Source organism: Talaromyces stipitatus, genomic scaffold, assembly GCF_000003125.1.
Source record: "Talaromyces stipitatus ATCC 10500 scf_1105507295523 genomic scaffold, whole genome shotgun sequence".
Classification (NCBI taxonomy): Eukaryota; Fungi; Ascomycota; class Eurotiomycetes; order Eurotiales; family Trichocomaceae; genus Talaromyces; species Talaromyces stipitatus.
This window is the reverse complement of record NW_002990113.1, coordinates 5387570-5404386: the sequence shown is the minus strand read 5'-3', so window position 1 is coordinate 5404386 and position 16817 is coordinate 5387570. Positions and strand designations below refer to the sequence as shown.

Sequence of the window (16817 nt, the reverse complement as noted above, 5' to 3'; positions counted from 1 at the left end):
TCTAGGGCTCTAGGCAAGGCTGTGTTATTTGCTCTGCTGGGCTGAAGAACTGTCTCTTCGCGCTACACACCTCTGGGCACGTTACAAGAGAAAAACCAAAGGTAAAGGCCGGAGTCGATCGTTTGACAGACCAACTTCGCCTCACTTTACATGTACCCGCATAGTCGACCAGTGAATTTTTTTTTCGCATCAAATCTCCGTAGAGAGGAGGTCTTTGATCCCACTTGCAGAAATTTCTCACGGGACACAGCGCATAGTATAGTCTAGATACATTAAGACTCATGAACAAAACTGTGAACTACATAGAGCTAACCTCTAGCTACATAGTAACAAGGGAGAATTGGCTGGCCATCGAGAGATCGCCTGAGTAGTTTCGTTTTCCCGAGCTAGAATAGTCTAATACTAGGGCGGAGTGCCTCAGGTTTTAGACAGGGTACCACTTCGAGGAACTGACCGCAACGTTGTTAAGGCTTTTATTCGGTACTTCAGGGTAATTACGGAACGGTATCGGTAATACGACATATGGCGAAACCCCGTGCTCCACTGTATTCACACACTAGCTAATCAGCTAATCACTTATCGCTCAGGTCACTTATCTATCATTCCTTCCCCTCCCCTCGTGCTTCATATTTATTTCTCCTCTTCCTTCTTCTTTCCTTTGTCCGGCCTTAAAGAGAGTCGAGGCTTCTCTCCCGTCATATCTATACTGTATAGACTAGGTTCAAGGTCTTTTTCTCCTTGTTCCTTCTTCTCTACATTCTCTTATCACCATCCGACTGATTTGCTTTTATTGAATCTGTGCTGGAAGCAGATTACATTTTATCTCTTTCATTTTTGTACCGGAGTTATCCAGCTTTTGGCTAGCTCACGTGGTTTGAGTAGGGCCCCATCTTTGTTATCTCTCTAATCTGTCTTCGTACCACCGTCTACTCGTCTTATCATGGATCCCGTTCAGGAGCCCGCCGTCATACCCTCGGGTCCAGTTCCTCCAGTTGCACCAGTGACTATAGAATCCGCGAACACACCCGGTCAACCAGAGGAAGTTCAACAGACCTCAAATCTCGAAATGGATACTTCCGAAGACACCACACAGCCTCCTCAGGCACCATCTACTGAGGAGACTCAGAACACCGAGCCCGCAACAGAAACCACAACGGAAATTCCTCAACAGACCGAAGCTCCGGCAGCAGAGGCCGCAGAGGAGCCAAACCCAACAGAGGAGACCACTCAGCCCTCTGAAACCGAGCCCGCCGAACAACCCGAGTCTGCTCCGGCACCTCCGGAGGAGGAACCTGCCACTTGGGCAGGCGTTGAAGAGGACACGTCTTCCCCTGACGAAGAGGAATTGAAAAAGATCGAGTCCAGCGATGGCGATTACAGTGCTTTAGAATGTATGCCAAACTTCTCCAGTGGCGTTCTGATTAGCCCAGCCTTCAGTCTCTGTACAGCTTAAACTGACCATTTTGCTTGACTAGATGATTACTGGGAGAAATCCTTCTATAACGAAGTCGATGACCCCGAGTATCGACCAGCAGAGAAAGCTCGTTTGACATGGCAGATCAAGGGTGTGCGAGGCACCAAGGAGAAGCCAAATCGGGCTAAGGTCATGCGTTCCCCGCCAGCGTACGTTGGAGGGTACTGGTGGACCATCAAGTTCTTCCCGCGAGGAAATGGAAGCCAGTCTCTGAGTATATACGTTGAATGCTCCAAGAACATGCCGACAGTGGACGAGAAATTACCCGAGACTGAGTTCACCGTCCGGTCTGGTGCTCCGACGGACGACTTGAAAGAAAGCGAACCGACAATGAGCATCAAGATTCCGGCCTTGGAAAACTCGCAGGAGTGGTATGAAAACTACAAGAAATGCTACAGCTACACCGGCGTCAATTGCAGTCCCACAGACACAACCGAAGAAGGTTCGAAGAACGTCTGGAGGGTCTCGGCACAGATTGGCGTGATTATGTACAACCCTAATGAACCTCGGACAGGTTGGATGCAATCATCCTGCCATCAGTTTAACCCACACAATCTTGACTGGGGTTGGACATACTTCCACGGTCCCTGGGATGAGATTCACCGTCGACAGAAGGGCCAACGCCAGGCTTTGCTGCGGAATGATACCCTAGCCTTTGATGCCTACATCCGGGTGTTCGATGATCCAACGCTATCTCTCTGGTGGCATCCAAGTGACTCAGAACCAGTCTGGGACAGTCTGGCTGTGACCGGTTACCGTCCAATTGGTGATTCCGTCATTAATCATAGCGCCGAAGTCGCTGGATTAGCAGCATGGGTCAATCTTGCCCCTTTCAGAAAAATCATTCAGAGTGTGGATGTTCAGGAACATCGCCGCAACTGCAATGTAAAGCCTCGACCATTCTGTGAAGCTCTACAAGAATTCTTGTGGCGCTTGCGTCATCAGAACCCGGAGAATCAGTGCGTGGATACCGACAAGGTCACATCGACACTGCGTAACCTGCACGAATACTCAAGCGACGTGGTAGAATTCTGGGAGAGGATGCGCCGCACTTTAGAAATAGAACTCGAAGGTACTGGTGCAGTTGAGGAGCTCGCTCAACTTTTCGATAGCCCGCCTGTTGCAGTGAGCGATCCGCAAGGATCCAATGTCACTCACACCTTGCCTACCCAGCTCATCACAAGCGTTCGAATACCAGTTGATAAGGAGACAACTATTCAAGGAGCTCTTAGTCGGCACTTCAAAGAGCAGTCTGGTCGGTGGTCCTTGCCTCCTGTTCTTCACGTTGAGCTCAGCCGCCAATGCTTCGCCCAATCATCCCGTCAGTGGAAGCTCCTTTACAACCGCGTAGATCTCGATGAAGTGTTGGATCTAGCGCCTTACGTTGCCCATGGACAGTCTGGTGAATATGATCTTTACGGGTTTGTCATTCACCGTGGTCGTCGTACATCTGGAAAGTTCTTCAGCATTTTGCGACCAGGTGGTCCTGGTTCTAAATGGGTCGCCTTTGATGACGGCAGTCATAACCGAGTTGAATGTTTGACGCGCAAGGCTGCTTTGGAATCGCATGTTGGGCTCGATGACAGCAAGCTCAAGGATGCCAATGACAAGACCGGCCATGACTTTGCTGTTGCAGCTCTTTACGTTCGTCATGACGTCGTTAACGAGTACCTCCCTGGAAAACTGGAGCCTTGGGACGTGGCTGAGCCACTTCGCACTTATTTTCAGACAGAGTCATACCAGACCGCTGGGGATGCGGAATCTGAGTCCAAGGCTGAGCAAACTATCCAAGTTGAAGTCTACGGTCTTCCTACTATCGAGGAGTCACTTCCAAGTATCTTTGACACCTATGACTTGATGTCCCAGGCCAAGCGTACAAACAATGTCATGTATCTGACTCTACCAAAGAGCACATCTATTGCTGAGCTTCGGAAGAAGATCGCATTCTCAAAATCGAGTGACGTCGAACAGATTCCTAGCCATCGCGTGAAGCTCTGGACAGTTGGACATGCCAAGAAGCAGCTTGGTGCTGGCCTGCTCTTTGATCGTCAAGATGATCTGGCTGAAACATTAGCCAAGGAAGACACAGTGGTGCGATTCTGGACGTATGTCTTATCTGAGGAAGCTGCCAAATCGTTTGCTGTTCCTGAGCCGACAGTTGTCAAGACTCTGGAAGAGAAACCTGAAGGAGCTGTGGAAGTCCGTGATGCTCAAGACTCAGATGAGGAGAGACCTTCCGCCGAAGGATCCGGCAGCAGCGCGGCGGCTGTTCCTGAACATCAAGAGTCTATACAGATAGATGTTGCTACTCCAGCGGAGCCTGTTGTAAGTCAGCAAACCGAGAACTCTTCTGGTGCAGCTGACAACGCCACCGGTGATGTGACTATCTCTGGTGTTCCTAACACCGAGGATCCCACAACCTCTACTGTAACTGATGCAGAGCCGATGGACGTCGACGCTACAGCATTGCCAAACATCGAGGTTCCTAATGCTGAGCCCGTTCCTGCAGATTCCGAGCAATCTGCTCAGGGCGCAGCACAGGATACAATCATGGAAGACTCGCCTTCAGACAGCCGAGATACTGGTGTCGAGTCGACTGCCAACAGCTCTACTGAATCTCCTACTGCGGTACCTGACACTGTTCCGACTGTGCCTCACGTTTATTACTTTGTTCAGGTATTTGACACAGAGAAGCAGTCATTGAAGCCTGCTGGTGCTTTTATTTCAGCGTTGAGTGACAATGTTAAATCCGAGATTCGCAAGAACATGGGCTGGGAGGATAACAAGGACTTCCTCATCTGGTCTCGAATTGACAACACATCTGTTGTCGCTGTTTCATCGAGTGATACATTTTCCATGTCGGTTGGCGATGGACATTGTTTTATTGTGGGAGATCGACTCAACAAAGAACAGTAAGTTTTTCTCACCGAACTTCGGATGTGATCTAATTCTAACATTCGCTGTCTAGACGTGCAAAACTTGGTGCATCTGGATTGTTTACCAACCCTGATCGCCTCGTTCAATATATCTGGGCCTCGTCCCGCAGACACCCGACGCGAGCTTTCACCGGAACCAAAACCGTGGACGCTACATTTAACGGTGACTACTACAGTGGCGAGTTCAGCAAAGGCTACTACCACGGTAAAGGCACCCATATCTCGGATACCGGTACCGTGTATAACGGAGAGTTCATCTTCGGGCAACGCCATGGCCGGGGTAAGATGGAGTATCCATCTGGAGACACTTACGAAGGTGATTGGGTTGAAGACCAGCGGCACGGCCAGGGTACATTTATTGAGAGCAAGACCGGCAACAAGTACGTTGGTGGCTACAAAGACGGCAAACGTCATGGAAAGGGTATAAGCTACTGGGAAGTGGCCGACGAGGAGATGGATCTTTGTCAAATCTGCTATGGCGAAGAGCAGGATGCCCTTTTCTACGATTGTGGACACGTTTGTGCATGCGTTACCTGTGCTCGCGAGGTTGAGATCTGCCCTATCTGCCGCAAGAACGTGCTGAAGGTGGTAAAGATCTACAAGATGTAGATATATATATATTTTCTTTCTTTTCTAGTTGATTATGTTGAAAATACCCAAGTTGCGTGGAGCCCTTGGAGGGTGTGGAGTTGATTTTGGTTAAAGTTTGAATTGTTTTGGATGCTTGTGAAGATTGGATGATTGATAATTTCTGTTTCTAGATATAGAGAGCCTTTATCGGTTCTAGATTGAATATATACGTACAGATTTATATATAATAGTGTGTGTCTGATGCAGATATCCCAGGAATAGTATTTGAGAAGGCTTATCGTATCAGGGTGAGAAAGGTGGCAATAACTATGTTGATCTGATTGGCTGCATTGCCGATCTTTAATCACAGCGACTGTCCAATCACAGGCGAGTAGCCCTTTACCCTGGGCAATCTGTAACATCTGCAAGGCTAGACCCGATGCAGACAAGAAAAGAAGCATGGGAGCGCACGGACCGTCTTCAATTGGGAAGCCAATCAGCACGCGGCGATACATGTGACCTGGCGATCTGGAGCGGATTGGATCAATTGGCTGGATCCACCCTTGAATTTCTGGCGCTCCGGACTGGCTGGGAACAATCACTGTCACGCTACCCCCAATAGAGCTAGCCTCTCTCTTTGTGTGTGCCTATGATCATCATCCACAGCCAGCGCCATCGTTCTTTCGGTTTTCAATCCTCTAACTCATCACTCCTGGAATCTTGACCTTCCAGCATCACTCCGTCTGTCAGCTCCTATATGCTGCCATTTTCTGTGCATTATTCGAATTTTGTCCGATTATTTTATTCCTTCTAACCGTGGTTCCCACTCTTATACATTCTCTGTCTTTCTTGATTAAACGCTGCTGCACCCTTGCCTGGATCTGGGCTTGTGCCCAACCAGTTTCACTCTCTCAACTGTCTATCGCAGCTCCATCACGGTCGCAATTTCATCTCAAAATCGGCTAATTTCCATCGGCCCGTGATTTTACTTTTGTTTATTGATTATTTCGGCAGACTACGTACGACGTATTGTTTCGTCAAATTCCAACAAGGGAGCAGGAAAACACTTAGAAGTTTCCGCTTCGACAGAACCGCGTGCCACTCTCTTGTCAACCCCTGTGTTACAGTTTATTGAAGAACAACTTTTAGTCACGACATACATCCCAAAACTACCAAGCACAACAACCGTTGCTCTGTTAACCAGCTCTTTGGAAGACATCTTATCGGATTAAGCTTATTCCTGCATCCTCTCCTTTTACCCGTACGTCCCAGATTCATTCCGCGTTGGCGTTTTCTTCCCTTTGCCGCCAGGTCTGTTACTCGGCTGCACTAAACCCAATTCAGCGCGGCTCCCTGCCTGAGGCCAAGACAAGAGCCTTTGTCGCCTCAACCCCAGTTTTCTCCGTCACGTGTCGTATATGTCCCGTACACTAACCGTTTCTAGCCCAATAGTACGAATCTTCCCTTTTATTACAGTCCTGAAAGTTTTGGTCTTTTAGTGATTGTCGGGCAAAGGATCGGTTGTGATCCGAGCTTGCATTGTTGAATTACTTGACCTGGACATTCGTGCTATTAGCATGAGCCGGTGATGTCCTCGCGCTTTCCCCCTTCATCCGGGTATTCTTCCCGCGGAGATCGTTCACCACCTCAGCGCTATTCAGATCGCCGACCTTCATTACCGCCTGGCTTACGAGATGATCCAAATCTCACACCACTTGGGCGCGAGCCGCCACGAGGGCCGAAAGCATTGATTGATGCTCCTCGTGGTGGTCTTTATTCAGGCGGTCGTGGTCGGGGATATCCGCCACGCAATGACTTTCGCGATCGAGACCGTGATCGCGACCGAGATAGGGATCGCGATAGAGACAGGGACCGTGATCGGGATTTTCGTGATGGTCCACCGTTTCGCCGAGATGATCGCGACAGAGATTGGCCTCGCAGAGACCGTGTAGATCGGGATTTCGACTCCCGAGATGGTCGTCCTCCTTTTCGACGCTCGCGATCGCCTCAACCACGCGATCCCAGAGATTTTAGAGACTCTCGGGAACTTGGGCCCCGCGACGGTGACATTGTGCGCATGCGACGCAATTCGAGAGACAGTCTTGTTTCGAGTTCGTCAAACCCAGGAGATGGTCCATCGGGGAATCAGAACATAGGCCACCCGCCTCCAATGCGAGGTGGTCTCGGTCGCGGCCGTGGTCGAGGTGATTGGGAAGGTGGTCGAGGACGTGGCCGAGGACATTTTATGGATGATCGAGATAACTTTCGACGTCGAAGTAGGTCTCGTGATGGGTGGTGGGATCGCGAACGCGAGCGCGAAAGAGAACGAGATTTTAGGGATCGTGATCGCGAGTTTGACCGGCGTGATCGTTTTGATCGTCGCGATGAGGACAGGCGACCAGAACGAGACGACCGTGACCGCCCGCTCGAACCCTGGAAGAAGGATATCCTTCCACCCCGTTCAGATAACCGTATTCCCTCTGGCCCAAGGAGTACTTCTATTCCGCCAACGGGTGCATTGAATGTCCCTCGACCCGAGCCAAAGGTGCAAGATCAGCCGACTCCTGAACTAGTGCGCAAAACTTCTACGGTGCTACCACCTGTGAGAGATCCTCGTCGTGATACAGAGCGACCCGCCCTTCCGTTATCCCGTACAGAAACCCTTAGGGAATCAATTGTACCAAAGGGATCACCACCACCATCCGCGCCTCAAGTTCCTGCTTTTGGATCCGTGACTCTTCCTCCAAGTCTTCTTTCCATTGAGAAGTCTGCTTCACAACCAGCCCTTCAACCCCCTCCTACTCAAACCTCGTCAGCAATACCCAGCAAGCCCGAACGCAGCCGAGCAGAAATTATATCTTCTGCCACAGCCAAAGAACCCCCTAAAGAAGCTCCCACAGAACCTAAAGCTCACCGAGCTGAACCCAAGGCCCAAATCAGTGTTTCTCAAACCAAGGAAAAAATATCTGAACCATCTCGGTTGGATTTACCAAATCGACCTTCTAAACCCGTTCCAACGGGACCCGCGACTTCGGCGGAACAGTCTACTTGCGATGCGTCTCCTCCTACTGCCCCCGCCGCTTCATTGAGATGCGAGTCGTTTGCTGCAGAGCCTCGAGGCCGCCACGACAATCTTGCGAGCATTTCTCCTCCTTTAGGCCCTGCAGCTACTTCACCTGTACTATCGCGGTCACAGTTGCCGGCCGCAAGCCGTGGAGGTTCTCCTCAGACTTCTCCCCGCTTGACATTTGGCAGTGTGCCTACCGGACCTCGTGCGGGAATTAGGCAGTCTTCTCGCGGTGGCCATGCGAAGAGTAAGCAGTGGCTTCGTCCTGGTTACAATCGTGCGCCTCCATCAACCGCTTCGCTAGGCAACCGGCAGGAGTCACATGAAGATGCAGAATTGGACGAATCACTTCGTGCCGTCGAGAACAAGAGACCTATCCATGAGGAGAAACACGATGAAGAAGCTAAAATTGTCGACAACGTAACTTCTGCAAAGTCGGAATCTCTTACCGATGAGAAAGAAAAGCCAATTGACGCACATCCTGTGGTAGCACCACCCGAGGCAGACGAAAAAGTCAAGGCACAAGCCGAGAAGATAGAATCAAAGCAGGAAGGCGAAGGAACACCATCCATCCTACCTGATTTCACACGTTCTAGTGATGAAGAAGATGAAACTGAGGTTTTCACGGAGGACTATCTCCAGGAACGAAAGAGGCTTTTCGAGAAGAGTATAGTTGCCTTGCAAGCTGAAATGCCACCGCCAACTCTGGAGGATCCTGTTATTGTCGACTTACTCATGAAAGTCCAGTTGTTGGGGATGATTATAGATGGCAGTGTTCCTGAAGAACCAGAACCATCTGCTGTCGAGACGAATGTGGAGGAGGTTTCAAAGACAGTGGTACCGGCTCCTACGTACAAAAAGGAGATGGATATTGATGAGCCTGCTCCTACAACTCCGACCAAAGAAGCTACGCCGGTGGAAGTTGTTAGCAAAGACACCATCACTGTTGATAGTTTGCCTTTCTTGGTCTCGGGTCCTCCCACTCCAATCTCGGAACTTGATGTCTTCCAAGAAAACATCAAGACACACGAGCGCATACAGGAAGCGATTCGCAATACTGTAGCGAGACAGCGGAAGGAAGCGTCAGAGAAGAACAAACGACTACGAGAGGAGTACGTTGCGATCTACAAACCTTGGCGATTGACTGTACGAGACTTGGATCAGAAGAAAGAGGAGGAGAGGAAAGGAAGCACTCCTAGTGCAGGTACTCCACCTGTCACGCCTGCTCCTGCTCCTGCTGCTGAAAGCAGAGAGGGCAGGCGATATAAAGGAAACAGTGAACTGGATTTTCAGAATGCACTTAAAGCATCTGCCATCTCTGCCCAAGAGGAGATGGAGCGCCGTCGTCGTATGGAGGCCACAGCACGACCAGATCCCGACAGAGATGCTGACATCCCGAATATGCTTGAAAAGTATGAGATTGAAGCTGGCGCCTTTAAAGACACCAATAACAAGATCGACCCTGCCGATGCTTTGGCTGTTTACGGTTTCTATCCGCCACCGGATGACTTCACAGAAGAAGAACACAAATTGTTCCTCGACGCTTTCATGGCATACCCCAAGAAATGGGGTAAGATTGCTGAAGAGTTACCGGGACGTACATACGCTCAATGTATCAGTCATTACTACATGACCAAAGAGGAGGTCAAGTACAAGGCGAAGTTGAATAAGAGATGGAGATCACAGCGACGCGCAAGAAAGTCAACTACGCGGCCCAAGTCCAACGCACTCATGTCCGATTTGAAAGCCGATGGTGACGATGAAGAAACTGTTCAAATGACGGAGACTGGGCGACCTCGTCGTGCAGCTGCCCCAACTTTTGGAGGCGATTCGACTACTGAGGCCGAGAACTCGCGCCGTGGTGGTGCCAAGGACAACGAACATGGTGAGAAGCCTGCTAGTAGACGTGGTAGGACTGGTGCCGGCTCACGAGGAGGCCGAAGGGGTCGAACTGCTGCTCAACAACAACAACAACAGCAGCAGCAGCAGCAGCAACAAACAACACCCGCGCAGCCTGCTCAGTCACAACAGCAGGCGTTACAGCAGCAAGCGCAAGCCGTCCAGGCTCCTCCACCTGTACCAGCACAGCCACAGACGGCTGTCAACCTCCCACAACCTCTTCCCCCGACAGCAATTGCTCCCGGAGTACCCCTCATGGCAAAACAGGAACCCCGTGCGATTGAAGGTCCATATGAATTAGCTGCTAAAGCCAAGGAACTAGAGCGAGAGGGCGAAGAACTTCCTAAATCGAAATCATCTCGCGGTCGCGGCAAAGATTCCATCTATGTATTTGATGCTTCTGCCGACTATGAAGCTAAACCATCGTATGAAATGGGATATGGTGCAATGCAACCGACAAGTTACTGGTCAGTTCCGGAAGTTCGAGACTTTCCCATCTTGCTGGCGCATTTTGGACGCGATTTTGAGGGTATATCGAATTTCATGAAGACAAAGACGCCGATCATGGTAAGTTCCAATCTCTGATCAAATGTAATCTGGTGTTTATACCTTCCGATGATGGCTGGTGGCGGCGATTGGGCCACGGACCGTCCCGCAGGGTTTGTGACGTGGTCCACCTGCTCTTCGTCCTGTGAGGTCATTAGCGGAGCACATTGTTTTTCTTTTTCTCTTCCTGGATTTTTTCTTCCCTTTGGAATCTATTTACTTCCTCTTCTGCAGCTAACTAACGGCTTTGCCACGTTTCAGGTGAAGAATTACTACCAGCGCAAAATAGATTCGGGCAATAATGAATTCGAGGAAATTGTCAAAGTTACTGAAGTCAAGAAGATGCGAGGAGAACCTACTGGCCCCTTACCAACACCAAATCCTACTGTCAAGAGGCGATATGAAGCTACACCCTCTGCAGTGACACATCGACCTCTTGCTCCTCACACTGACATTGAATATCCGGAAGATGCTCGCTTGGGACCGAAAAAAGCCGTCATGTCTCCCACCCGTGTTGCTCAGGAGCTTGCTCCCGACCGGAACCTGAGCAGATATCCTCCTTTGGCGCAGGCAACTGGAGCTCCGTCTGCCACAAGCGGAATTATGCCTGATGATCCGTTGCGTAACATACGTCAATCAGGAGCCCCTCCTGCACCTCGAAGCTTCACAGGTCCACGCCTGGGATACTTCACAGAGGATCGGCGTGAGCCTCGCACGGCTACAGGAGCATCACGTGGACCTGAACTGCAGCCATCTCCTCGAGTAGCTCCTACGGTGCAAAGCCATGACGTCGGTCGCATAGAGCCTTTGCCTCAACAGTTGCGAGCACGACCGGATTTCCACTCACAATATCAACCTGGACAACCTCCGGTTTACATGCAAGCGCAGCCAAATGTGGTGCCACCGTCCGCAATGCCAGGTTCTCATTCTCGACATCCTAGCCTGACGGGCACAACAGCACCTGGGTCCCCGGCCCAACCAATGCGGAAACACTCTCCTGACATCTCTCCGATTCGTCGTTCTTCGTTTAGTCAAGGCCAGCCTCAGTCAGGATATTACTCATATGCTACCGCCAGTGTTCTTCCAAAGACGACGGTTTCACCAGTCAAGGAGCTACCTGCGCCCACTCCTCTTCCCTCACTACCGGAGCCCACTCGCCAAGTGCCTGCTAAACGATCCAACATCATGAGCATCTTGAATGATGAGCCAGAGGAGCTTCCGCCGCGCAAGCGTTTTGCAAGCGAGATGATTCCGTCCCCAAGGATGGCGTACGGTCAAATAGATGCTCCTGGTTCGGCAACATCCAATCTCCGGCACGAGGAAAAGGTATCATACTTCCCTTCAACTCAGCAACAGCAACCTTTGCATGGAGCGTCTGCCCATCAAGCATCTTCAGGCCGTCCATCCTATTCGGATTATGCGCCCTACGCTCCATCAGCTCTAAACAATCCGCCTACTGCTACTGGGCCACCGAATCACGATTGGATAACCAGAATGGATCCGCGCAATCAAACTCAGCAATCTGTGGATCCAATTCGCCAACCTCCTCAAGGTCAGTATGTCGCGAGTGGCGGTTACCAACCTTCACAAGCTGCGTCAAACAGTCAGCCTCCTACTCCATCTCAGGGCAATACCCCGGCAGGTCATCGTGGCTATCAGGTATACGCACCATCACCACATGGCCAAGGTGCACCCACGCCGCCACTTTTGGCTACAAATAGTCGAGATTCTCGCGAAGCGTCGAATTCAGTCTACCGTCATCAGAATGCCGTGTCTCCACCACCCCATCAAAATGTGATATATAGCTCGCGTCAAGTCCAATCACCCGCTCAGTCTCCTGCCACTCCGTTGAGTATGCCCCAGCCTCGCCAAGCATCCGGCCCTGGTCCTTCGTATGGTTCTTCGGTTCATCCTCAGACATCTTCCCCCCACCAATTGGCGCCTCAGCATCGATCAACTCACAGTGGCAATCAGTCATATCAACAACATGTGCAAGCAATGGTGAACGGACAACAAGGACAATCAGCAGCGTCCTCCGGACGAACACCCATTGGTATAGCTGCTGGTTCTCCATCTCCATATGCAGCATCTGCTTCTCCTTCCCAACAACAACAGCAGTCTGTAGGCCCTTACCGTACTAGCTCTCTCGGCAATCCCCCACCAACTCTGGGTATGCCTCGACCATATACACCTCCTGCCAGTGTACATGCTCCTCCACCAGCGCCCACACTAGGAGGAATTCCTTATCCTAATAACGGGCCTGGTTCTGGACCGGGAGTTGCGCACATGCATCATAGTCCATATTCGAATCCACACGAATCTCATGGACCTCCTCAGCACGCCAGCCATCACAGAGTATACAGCCAAGGAAGATCAGCACCTTCGCCCCGATAGATGAATTCGAGTATACGGAATTGCAACTTTGGGTTTATCCTTGAATCTATTGAAAAGATTTTATTTGTTCTTTTTTTCTTTTCTGAATGTATTTTATAGTATGTCTGATGACCCTTTTTACTCCATGCCGGGTTGGCGTGACCGGCGTAGAGTAGTGTATAAATATGACTATTGTTGATTGCAATACTACTTATGGTAATGGAATATTTAGGTAGATCTAAACTCAATCATTGGAGAGGCATCTTTGGTACATGAGCAGGCCGTTAGTGAACGCCTAAACTCCATGTCATTACTGACCCGGAAGAATGGAAATATCTGCACATATATGAAATCATGTACATGAGAAACAATTAGAACCACATAACCTTGGTAGTTCAGTAATGTACAAATGCTTACTGAATGGATACCTTGCAGGGCTATACAACAATTATGAAACCGAGCTTACAACAACCTCATTGGCTAACGCGAACAATATAAACAGATCAACGCTCCAGAAACCGTGGGGGAGCAGCTTCAAACATGCGAATGGCATCTTCAAGTCTTTTCTCGTATTCTTCAAATGATTCCTCGGACTCTTCGTCATCGTCATCGTCAAGTTCCAGCTTCCCTTCTTCTGGAACGAGGGTTATGACTTCTGTCAACCCACTCGTTGAGTCATACGGTACTGCTGTGATCGGAGCTCTTGCCGGTACCGAATCGAACATTGAGTCTAAATCTGTGACAGTTTTCATAGGTCGTGCGCGGTAAAACGGCGGTTGCAGTCCGACTTCAACGTCCATATCAAGATTTCTACCGGCCAGCTGAGAAGTAGTCCTCCTATTCCTCACGCTCAGAATATCCTTATACAAAGACATCGTCGCCGGCAATGCCATGACTTCACTTCTAGTCCTTGACGAAACAGCTATATACTTCGCATCAATCAACCGATACTGCGCAGCCCAGACATGCTCTTCCTCCATACCCATCTGCAATTCCCACGCATCGCCTTGCCCTAAGGACACAGATCCCCCAATGGGAACACCACTTAACGCACCGACAATAGCAGAATTTAACCCTACCTCGATGGTGGATGAGGACTGTTTGCGAACGATCGTGCGTGCCCCCTTGAGAATGTAGAGGCCCGTTAGGAACCAGATTTTGGGTCGCCGGGCCCAGCGCATGTTCATTACGTAGTCGCTTCGGGCAGAGGAGAGCCAGAGTTTTAGGGCGGATCTGGCTTTGGGGTTCATGAGGACGTGGTTGGAGAGAAAGGCTTCAGGGCTGGCCACAGAGTCAGTACCTAATATCATCTCTTTTCTGTTCCCTCTGAAGGTAGACAGCATACTCTTTTAAAGTCAATTTTTGACCAGAACTTGCAGTAACAAATCGCTCTTGGTCTTTGTTCCATGCAAGTTTCAAGTCGACTATATCGAATCCACTGACACCCACGCCAGGACTCAACCGTGTTCGGCCATGGAGCACCAAATTCTCGAGTTTACTTGACCAGACATTTTCCTCTAGATCCTGCCCTCTGAAATTCACATTATTAATAACACCAAGTAAAGTGAAATAAACTGAATATCAGAAAGAGAAGTCGTACCGCAGTGGATCATGTGTATAATGGCGCGCAATGAGGGGCATCCAATACTTCTCCAACACCAAACTGCCTAGGGTTAGGGCATCTGGTTTCTCGCCGACTCCGTAAAGATAGAAGGAGTCGTCATCCATTCTGGCTCTAAGTCATTTAAATAGCTAGAGCTATATATGGCATGCCAAGGTGATAGTTTCTGATGGCATATGTGTTTTGTGTGGTGGTTCTCGGTGATAGTGGGGTTCATCCACGTGGGCCTGATTGCGGATCGGATCGGTCCGATCTGATCCAGTCCAATTAGACTTCTTAATAAACGATTGAACTTTCAGATTATCGGATTGTTTATGATCAATCACATGGATTACAGCGAATTTCGCATGCCTGCTCCCGATTATGAGCATTGAGACCCTATAATTGGCCCAGATAGGGAACTGCTCCACGAAAATGCATGGGAACGCCTCTTTGCATACGATCGTTGCGAAAAATGATGTGGAAACATTGAAGAATTACATAGCGAAACTTCCTAAAAGTGTCTTTGCTCAGGGCGAAACGTCAAAAGATGACGCTTTCTACGTTACTGCTGCCAATGGTAGCACTGGTGCCCTCCGCATACTTGATAATTGCCAGGCCAATCCTACCTTCACCGAGCCGCTCAACACTCGAGGCTTTTCACTGCTGGACGTTGCCTGTTCCCATTCCGAAATTGAGACGGTGGAATTTTCTGCTAGATCTCGATCCTCCACTTGGAGAAGCGTACGCTTCAGATATTAATGATCCTTCAGGTGATAACGGAGGGAAGGCACTGTGGCAATCATGCTTTCAGACAAGATACATTTGAAATAACTCCCTTACATGATGGGAGTCATTATTGGAATGTTGAAGGAATTCAAGCATTTCTGGGCAATCGCAGTGAAGTTGCCCTTGCAGATATGGTTTCTGTGCGCGATTATCATGGGCGTTTACTGCTACACCGGGGTAGCCGAAGGCTTGGGTCGACAAGGGCATGTATGTGAAGAAGGTGCTTCCCGTGTTATAGGTACATTCAAACTGCTCATAAAGGCTAACCCCGGCACTATCAATTTTCAAGACCAAAAAGGTCGAACTGCTTAACTTTATGTAGTGAAGAGTCATGATCCAGTACACTGAGACAGCTGCAGTCTTTTCGAGGAAGCAATCGAGTACCTGTGCGAAAACGGAGCGGATGCTAGTTTAAGAGAAAATGAAGGACAGAGTGTGTTGCGTATTATAGCCAGAGCCTATAATTGTGTAGGAGCAATACCTATAAACCGAGCTGTACTGGATATGTTGGTAGCACATGGAGCGGGAATCAACGGTGCTGATGAAATGGTAACACTGCTTTGCACATCTTGACGAGCACCCAGAATAGATGGATTAGAAATTGGCACCACAACGAGGTGATGCGGGGAAAACAGATTGAAGCGTATGAGACAATAGTCAAGATGATGCAAGAACTTGGGGCCTCGATGGACCAGCTGAATACAGCGGATGAGACTCAACAGCCTTCCGACGAGATCTGCAAATGTGATATAGAGTCACAGGGGAAAGAGACATGTTACAACGCAATTCTCCACTCGATGGTCAGATACGATTTAGACATTTCATGGCTTTATAAATCAGGATGAGGAAAGGGATTTGTGGAGAGCATTATGTATTAAGCTGAGAGACATGGAAGCACGAAGGAGTAAATGGGTGCGAAGCCCCTATATAAACGAGTCGGTACGTTAAACCTAATCGGGATGGGACACTTTTAACATAAGCGGGGTTTGCCATGTGGAAACGATGGTGGACCGCTCCGCTTCGATCTGATCGACAAATTCATTTGGTTCATCAGATCACCAACAACGTTTTGGCTACTGACTAGATTCGTTTGCGATGAATGTGCACAGTGCAGCGATTTAGCATCGGGGAATTGTGAGACATACTACCTGGGCAAGATCATTTCAAGAACATTCACGATTGACATGAATGCTGTGAACTGCCATGGATATTCAAACACAAATAGAAGACGATATACAGTCATTATTTCTGGAAGAATATCGGGGATACCTTCGCCAGGCATACAACAATCTTGTTCCATATCAAACGCGACTAGACAATAACCTCAGTATATCCGATGACCCTGAACAGAGAGCTTACTTTCTTCGATCAAAAATACACGTGTATATGCTTCGTGGCAGACTGAACAATGCCTATACTGCACTAGACGAGTTAAAAACTCTGGTCGATGACAGTATGTCCGGGTCCGAACCGAGAAGACTTGCTTCATACTGGGGTTTGAGATACGCTACATCGAAACTTCTCGTAGATTACTACAGACGCTACCCACCATGCATTCGGTAT

General features: G+C 49.4%; 3 protein-coding genes across 3 annotated transcripts, besides 1 other annotated feature; 2 read left to right on the top strand and 1 right to left on the bottom strand.

Annotated features, from left to right (window-relative positions):
* Window positions 1-940: 940 nt before the first annotated feature.
* On the top strand, window positions 941-5226 carry TSTA_079370 (MATH and UCH domain protein, putative; the record flags this gene model as incomplete). Its single annotated transcript, XM_002341928.1, has 3 exons — window positions 941-1391; window positions 1476-4386; window positions 4443-5226. 3 exons carry the CDS (start codon window positions 941-943, stop codon window positions 5017-5019), a joined length of 3939 nt encoding a protein of 1312 aa, XP_002341969.1. The 3' UTR covers window positions 5020-5226.
* Window positions 5227-6568: 1342 nt separating this feature from the next.
* Window positions 6569-13116, top strand: TSTA_079360 (MYB DNA-binding domain protein; the record flags this gene model as incomplete). Its single annotated transcript, XM_002341927.1, has 2 exons — window positions 6569-10513; window positions 10754-13116. The coding sequence occupies 2 exons, from the start codon at window positions 6569-6571 to the stop codon at window positions 12884-12886; spliced, it is 6078 nt and encodes a 2025-aa protein (XP_002341968.1). The 3' UTR covers window positions 12887-13116.
* Window positions 10007-10051: a microsatellite.
* Window positions 13117-13289: 173 nt separating the features above from the next.
* On the bottom strand, window positions 13290-14675 carry TSTA_079350 (uncharacterized protein). The gene is made up of 3 exons (XM_002341926.1): window positions 14466-14675; window positions 14211-14396; window positions 13290-14146 (listed from the first exon to the last, which is right to left on the bottom strand). Exons 1-3 carry the CDS (start codon window positions 14591-14593, stop codon window positions 13369-13371), a joined length of 1092 nt encoding a protein of 363 aa, XP_002341967.1. The 5' UTR covers window positions 14594-14675; the 3' UTR covers window positions 13290-13368.
* Between the last annotated feature and the right edge of the window lie 2142 nt (window positions 14676-16817).

Bases quoted from the DNA above. Each gene is read 5' to 3' on its own strand.
- TSTA_079350 (XM_002341926.1), bottom strand. From the start codon at position 14,593: ATGGATGACGACTCCTTCTATCTTTACGGAGTCGGCGAGAAACCAGAT. The intron at 14,397-14,465 runs GTACGACTTCTC...TGTGAATTTCAG, and splicing joins TATACACATGATCCACTGCG to AGGGCAGGATCTAGAGGAAA. The intron at 14,147-14,210 runs GTATGCTGTCTA...CTCTGTGGCCAG, and splicing joins CAAAAATTGACTTTAAAAGA to CCCTGAAGCCTTTCTCTCCA.